General features: G+C 48.2%; 1 protein-coding gene across 1 annotated transcript in view; it reads right to left on the bottom strand.

Moving 5' to 3' along the window:
* Positions 1–2,414: 2,414 nt before the first annotated feature.
* The window catches only part of derl1 (derlin 1), a 16,883-nt gene continuing 11,556 nt past the window's right edge, over positions 2,415–7,741 (bottom strand). Inside the window, exons 2-7 of the mRNA XM_037677292.1 lie at positions 7,193–7,304; positions 7,031–7,095; positions 3,035–3,061; positions 2,812–2,907; positions 2,663–2,715; positions 2,415–2,597 (exon numbers count right to left, since the gene is read on the bottom strand). Coding sequence (XP_037533220.1) covers positions 2,483–2,597; positions 2,663–2,715; positions 2,812–2,907; positions 3,035–3,061; positions 7,031–7,095; positions 7,193–7,304 — 468 coding nt within the window. The 3' untranslated portion in view covers positions 2,415–2,482. The remainder of the gene's footprint in view (positions 2,598–2,662; positions 2,716–2,811; positions 2,908–3,034; positions 3,062–7,030; positions 7,096–7,192; positions 7,305–7,741) is intronic.

Here is a 7,741-nt window from a genome sequence, read left to right as displayed (position 1 = left end):
GGGGGGGGGGGGGGGGGGCTGTTGGGTCAGTGGGGGAGGTGACTCCCTGTGGGAGCATTTGCTCTCACAGCTATTTCTCGCCATCCCTCACCATGCACCTCCACCCTCTTCATTTCAATTCCACACATTTAGGGTTGTTTGGGCTCGGGTGTGCTGCAACGATTTTACATCTCTGTTGACCATAGCCACCTGGGACTCAATTTTATTGTACACCTTAGACATTCATTCATAACATCCTCATGACATTCATATATAGGAACTTGAGGTGGGCACATGGCTATGGGTGGTGGGATGACCTTACTCTCACCCCCTGTGCCTGTGCTCACAACGGTTGCATTTAGACACTAGGGTTTGGATAGAGTTGGGGTGGAGGGGAAATTGGCATCATGCCAGCCTTTGCTCCTTCTTCTTTCCTTTTTAATGGCACTATACAACAACACACATCAACAGCACATCTAGGGGCGGGGGTGTATGTGTCGGGGTCTTATTATTATTATTATTTTTCCTCCCCCCCAGTTCCCCAACTGCCGTTCCGGGGGTGGAGTCCGGGAGAAGGGCAGGCCGTCGGGTGTTGACCAGGACTATGTGGGGGTTCGGGGTCTGGGGGTTGCCGTGGGCGGTGCTGTGCTCTCCCTGGGGTTGTTTGGACCCCCTGAGCTTGGCTCTTGGGTGCCATGGTTGGCCCGCTGGCCGAGGTGGCTGCCGGGGCCTGGCGGGCGGTCGGCTGGGGGTGCGTGCTTGGTTGTTGGCGGTGTGTGGGGGTGGTCGGTGGCGTGTCCTCTTCATGGTGGGGGGTGTCCTGTTGGCTGGGCGTGGCCTGGGCCAGGTCTGGGATATTGGCTCTTCTCCGCTCGAGAATGAATGGGTTTACCTCCTGGGTTTGGGCATGGGCTGCCCCCTGTAGAGGGCGGGTACATGTCTTGGACCTGGGGGGTATAGAGTGCGTATCGGGAATAAGAATGAAATGTATCGTTATTGTATGTCTTTGAGTGAGTGAATGTGAGATTGAGGTTGGGATTGTGTGATTGTGTCTGTGTATGAATGGGTATTTGTTAGGCCGGGACTAGGACTGCCCCCTCTTTGATACAACTGGGGGTGCTTGGCATCGCGCCCCTATCGCGCGGCCCCCTGGTGGGGTGTGCCCTTGCCTGCCGGCGCGCTTGGGGCTCTTGGAGTCGGGGGCTGGGCGCTTGGGCGTGTGTCAGCTCGGCCTGGTGTCTGCCTGGTGGGGCTCGGGTCCTCTGGCCCTGTCAGGCCTTGGCCTGGGTGGTGTGGGTCCTCGGTGCCCGGGCCTCCGTGCCCAAGCCTGGACCTGCATCGGTGCGGCGGGTTCCGGCGGGGGCCTATGAGTTTGTCGCTGTTGGCCCCGGGGGGGTCACTGTATGTGGTCGCTGGTGGGGTTCTTCCGGCTCTCCCCCTGTGGTCCGTTCTGGGGGGTGGGCGAGTGGTTTGTCCTGTGTGGGTGGCCCTGGGGGCTACGCGGTCGGGGTCCCTCCTGGGGTCTTGGGCTCTGATCCCCCCTTTTTTTGTCTGCCTCTGGTCTTGGGGGTCGGGTCTCTGCTGCTTCACAGTTACTATTAAATGTTCTATTAGAGAAGCCTTATACACTTATGCATGCTCACAACCACACACAAATAGAAGCAGGGATGCTTATGTAGGCTTTATATGTAGATATATAGATATGTATGTGAGTGTATATTCATGTGTATGTATGTATGTATGTATATAGGAGTAGGTATGGGTATATATATTTATGGAAACTTACTGCAAAGCCATGAATATTTTAAGTTCTTTATAAATATGTATTTTGTTGCTGTGTTTTGTCATGTTCTTTGCAGGTAAACAGACAGTGGCCAGGTGTTTTGCTGTGTGCTCTCTTTGTGTATATTTCTTATATTTTGGAGTCTTACTTTGTCTTTTCTTTCTTTCTATGCTATTAAAAAAAAAAAAAAAAAAAAAAAAAACTACATTAGATAGTCACTAGAATAAATGTTTCATAATAATGGTGTGGAGAGGATGGCTGTAAGGGGAGAAGGGAGGCCATCAAAAAAAAAAAAAAAAAAAAGAGTGGATTTCAATGATCAGAAGAAGGCATGAAAATACTTAGACCACAAAGCGTCTCAAAATACTGACTGAGCAGCGCATTAGTGACAGTCAATTTAAACCTGCACTTTTGTTTATTTTAATGTCTCAATGTCGTCTCATATTGATGTTTTATATCTCTACCGACTGAAACAAACTGCCCCTCGAACTAGACTGTTCACAACATCTGCACAGAACCCCACATTATAAAGTCCAAACTACTTAACTGTAACAAGTACATTTACTGATAAATGATGAACTGAACAGTCTAACATCTGAAACAGCAATGAGATGTTTGATTTATACAAAACAGCTGAATTGAAACTAGATAATTAACTCCTTGTCCAGCAGAACATCTGACTTAAAAACTAAAATCTCTTGATGTTTGTCGATTCAAAACTCACAGGAACTCTGGTGTGGTGAGGAAGGCACGTCCTCCCAGGTCCACGGGGTATTTGAACATGAGGAAGAAGTAGAGGTGGCCCACCAGGTTTCCAGTCAGCTCATTCACAAAACTGCACAGAGTCAAAGAGTCAGACACTCACCGCTTCACGACTCAACAAATGTAAGAGACACTCACGAGCCTCCAATGATGAAGTTAAAAACCAGAATGACCCAGGGTAGATAATGAGCCTAAAACAAAGACAGCCATTCACACTTTAAATCAACATCTTTCGGTGTTTTGATGTGTCCATTATCAAAACGGATAACGAGGTTTGACGTCAATACCTTGAAACGTGTTCCAAACCAGAAGGCCACGATCGTGTCTTTGTTGAACTGAGCCCAGACGTACAAAACCGACATAACCAACGGGATCATCAGCAACTGAAACCGTTCAAGAAACAGAGTCAGTGTCACATTTTGTTCTTCTTGTCCAAAAGTTAACTTGGGAGAACAGTTTACGATCTTTAATGAAGTGGTCCCAGCGCTTGAGAGCAGAGGAGTTTCTTACCTGCATGTCCATCAGCAGCCCAGTTATCTGCAGACAGAGTTGAGGACAACAAGCTGGAATGTGTCTTACCTGCAGCAGCTGGCCGTGCTCAGATCCCTGCTTCAGCTCTGACGTGACCTCAGAGCTGCCTTTTCCACTCTACAGTATTTTGACAGATTACACTTTGAACACCTTTTTGTTTTGTAATTTAACCTGACGTGGTGAAAACTGAATGCTTTATATCGAAAATGTTGATTCATTTTTTCTTTAGGCCAAGAAATATCCATGAAAACCCTCCAAAAGATGACAATTGGAGCTGAACTGACAAAGCTGAGACAGAGCTGAGATGTGGGCTGGACTGTGCTGGTGCTGCGTGTGACCTAGATTAGGTTTCTACTCTGCAGGAGTAGACCGACACCGGGCCGCTGGTGCAGAGCCACTACTGCAGAGAGAAGGAAGGGGCACCAGTGTTGCACCAGATGAACCAAGAAACACTTCAACGTAAAACCATTACAGCTGATCATTTAAGGCTCAATACCTTTTACAAACAAGCTAAACGATTAAATCGCCTCTAATGGAGGACGTTGTTTCATTTGTTTAATTCTGAATAAAAATAAATCAGACACGCCACAAAATTATCATTTTTCAAAAACTCAATCCTTCTGGCATCGAGGTAAAATTGCAGCTGATTTTTTAAAAATTTATTAACGAAGTAGAATCAGGAGAAAAACACTACAGTACTTTGATTCACCACCTCTGGCTCTTCTAACCGCTGGAATTCTCTGAGGCATGGCCCTAAAGAGCGACAAACAGCACTCTTCATCAATCTGCCTCCGACGGTCTCTTATTGCTGTTCCCAGATCAGCCCTGCAGGCTGGAGCCTCGTCATCGACCACCAGAGTTTGAGCTGAATCCAGATCCAGACACCGTGTCTTTCTTCAAGGAAAGTTTTCACGTCTTTTGCCCAGATACATTATCATCCTAAAAACTGAAGTCATCGTCACTCTGCACTGTTTCCACTGATGGACTAAGAAAAATGTCCACATTCTAAATGTAGACTTTGGTATTTATTGACGGTGTGACGACTGCCGTCACCCCTCGTGTCTGCAGCTGACATGCAGGCCCAGATCATCAGTAACTGGAAATTACTCGTTTTCTCAAGTCATCCTTTGAATTTCTGTTTGGGTGTAAATGATGACTTTCCTTTGACTTTTCCCTCTTTAAATCCCATTTTATAAGATGATTTCTTACAGCGTGATCACAGACATGGACTTCAGTTTCTGCACTTGTTTACAAGTTTTGTTCATTTTTTTGTTTTCAAGACATTTAGCTTTAAGTTTTTTTTTTTTTTTATGCTTTAATGTCTTCCTTGGTTGACCAGCTTACTTCCCTTTAACAAGCTTCTCATTTTGTTTGGACTTGGTCCAGATGTTATACACAGCTGGCTGAGAACAACTTGCTGTGATTTACCGTCTAAAAAAAGTTTGATAATCCTCCCGTTTGATTCAACGAACATCTTTGGTGTTGGAGCCGTGAGCTCTCTTTGTAACTGAAGACTAAACAGCAGATTTATTCCAATTAGAAGTGTTTGTTTTAATACTAAATATTACAGTGATTCCATATTTTACTTAGATTGTGATTGACTAAAGTTATATTTCTTTATTATCGTTTCAGCCCCTCCCTGGGCTGCCACCTTACCGTGGTGGAGGGGTTTGAGTGTCCCAATGATCCTAGGAGCTATGCTCCTAGTAGGGTCACCCATGGCAGACAGGTCCTAGGTGAGGGACCAGACAAAGTGCAGCCCAAAGACCCCGATGATGAGAGAAATAAACGGATCTAATGTTCCCTTGCCCGGACGTAGGTCACCGGGGCCCCACTCTGGAGCCAGGCCTGGAGGTGGGGCACGCGGGCGAGCGCCTTGTGGCCGGGCTTTTACCCATGGAGCTCGGCCGGGCACAGCCCGAAGAGGAGACGTGGGTCCCCCTTCCCATGGGCTCAACACCTGTGGGAGGGGCCAAAGGGGTCGGGTGCAATGTGGGATGGGTGGTGGCCGAGGGCGGGGACCCTGGCGGTCTGATCCTCGGCTACAGAAGCTGGCTATTGGGACGTGGAATGTCACCTCACTGGTGGGGAAGGAGCCTGAGCTGGTGTGTGAGGCTGAGAGGTTCTGGCTAGAAATAGTCGGACTCACCTCTACGCATGGCTCTGGCTCTGGAACCAGTTTCCTTGAGAGGGGCTGGACACTTTTCCACTCTGGAGTTGCCCCTGGTGAGAGGCGCCGAGCAGGAGTGGGCATACTTATTGCCCCTCAACGTGGTGCCTGTGTGTTGGGGTTCACCCCGGTGAATGAGAGGGTGGCCTCCCTCCGCCTATGTGTGGGGGGACGGGTTCTGACTGTCGTTTGTGCTTATGCACCAAACGGCAGTTCAGATTATCCACCCTTTCTGGAGTCCTTGGATGGGGTACTGGAAAGTGCACCTCCTGGGGACGGGTACTGGAAAGTGCACCTCCTGGGGACTCCCTTGTTCTGCTGGGGGACTTCAATGCTCATGTGGGCAATGACAGTGAGACCTGGCGGGGTGTGGTTGGGAGGAACGGCCCCCCTGATCTGGACCAGAGTGGTGTTCTGTTGTTGGACTTCTGTGCTCGTCATGGATTGTCAATAACGAACACCTTGTTCAAGCATAAGGGTGTCCATATGTGCTCTTGGCACCAGGACACCCTAGGCCGCAGTTCGATGATCGACTTTGTCATCGTCTCATCTGATCTGCGGCCACGTCTTGGACACTCGTGTGAAGAGAGGGGCGGAGCTGTCCACTGATCACTACCTGGTGGTGAGTTGGCTCCGATGGTGGGGGAGGATGCCGGTCAGACCTGGCAGACCCAAACGTATTGTGAGGGTTTGCTGGGAACGTCTGGCAGAGTCTCCTGTGAGACGGAGTTTTAACACCCCTCCGGGAGAACTTCGAACATGTTCCGAGGGAGGTGGGGGACATTGAGTCTGAGTGGACCATGTTTCGTGCCTCTATTTTAGAGGCGGCTTACCGGAGCTGCTATTGGCTTCATCAGATCGTGATCTACAGCTTTTGCTGGAGCGGTTCGCAGCCGAATGTGACGCAACCGGGATGAAGATCAGTTCCTCCAAATCCGAGGCCATGGTCTTGAGCCGGAAAAGGGTAGAGTGCCCTCTCCGGGTCAGGGAGGAGGTCCTACCCCAAGTGGAGGAGTTCAAGTATCTTGGGGTCTTGTTCACGAATGAGGGAAAAATGGAGCGAGAGATCGATAGGCGGATAGGTGCAGCGTCTGCATTGAAGCAGGCGCTGTACAGGTCTGTCGTGGTGAAGAGAGAGCTGAGTCAAAAGGCGAAGCTCTCAATTTACCGATCGATCTACGTTCCTACCCTCATCTATGGTCACGAGCTTTGGGTTGTGACCGAAAGAACAAGATCTCGGATACAAGCGGCCGAAATTAGTTTTCTCTGCAGGGTGTCTGGGCTCTCCCTTAGAGATAGGGTGAGAAGCTCGATCATCCGGGAGGGACTCAGAGTAGAGCCGCTGCTTCTCCACGTCGAGAGGAGCCAGTTGAGGTGACTTGGGCATCTGTTTAGGATGCCTCCTGGACGCCTCCCTGGGGAGGTGTTCCGGACACGTCCCACCGGAAGGAGGCCCAGAGGAAGAACCAGGACACGCTGGAGGGACTATGTTTCTCGGCTGGCCTGGGAACGCCTCGGGATTCCCCCGGAAAAGCTGGCCCAAGTGGCTGGGGAGAGGGAAGTCTGGGCCTCCCTACTTAGGCTGCTACCCCCACGACCCGACCCCGGATAAGCGGAAGAAAATGGATGGATGGATGAATGGATGTTTCTTAATGGCAGAAGTTTGGAATTAAAAAATAATGTTTTTGTCATGCTAAATTTAAATGATCTAAATTAAAAATAATTAAACATTGCCAGTAATTCCTGTACGAGTGGTGATTCCCTCTCTTAACAAGAGGTATTTCAGGACGGGGGTCAAAGGATACAACGATGCAGATCCAGTTGAAGAAAAGCATAAAGACATAATCTGCAGTTCTGCCATCGAACGCCCCTGAAGAATGAACATACCAAGATAAAAATGAGCATAACTCAAAACTAAAGATTTTTGTTCACATGATGACGTTTAAATTACATGAGCAGAGTCTCACCTGTCTCCAGCCGGGTGGAATAATGGTAGAGGAAATAAAGGTTAACCAGGTACAGAAATCCAGTGTTGGGAGTGATGGGGAAATAAAAGGTGGCCGTCACCGGTCTCCAGATCTGAAAAGAAACAAAAAACATTCATCTGTAAGATTTTATAAGTGACAGGTTTAGTTTCGTAGAACTACTGGAGTTTCAGAAGAGACGAACTGATGTGGAGGTGAGGAAAAGACAAAACCTTTAAATGTTTTTACTCCTGTTCAAACCAGTTTCTACTTGTCGCCTGTAAACTTCATGGTTTGATTGTTGTATACAAACCGGATTCCAAAAAAGTTGGGACACTAAAGAAATTGTGAATAAAAACTGAATGCAATGATGTGGAGGTGCCAACATCTAATATTTTATTCAGAATAGAACACAAATCACAGATCAAAAGTTTAAACTGAGAGAATGTATCATTTTAAGGGAAAAATCTGTTGTTTCCAAATTTCATGGCGTCAACAAATCCCAAAAAAGTTGGGACAAGTCCATTTTTACCACTGTGTGGCATCCCCCCT

This window comes from Nematolebias whitei, chromosome 5 (assembly GCF_014905685.2).
Source record: "Nematolebias whitei isolate Nwh7 chromosome 5, NemWhi1, whole genome shotgun sequence".
Classification (NCBI taxonomy): domain Eukaryota; kingdom Metazoa; phylum Chordata; class Actinopteri; order Cyprinodontiformes; family Rivulidae; genus Nematolebias; species Nematolebias whitei.
Note: the sequence above shows the minus strand (reverse complement) of the source record. Positions and strands in the feature narration are given on the sequence as shown.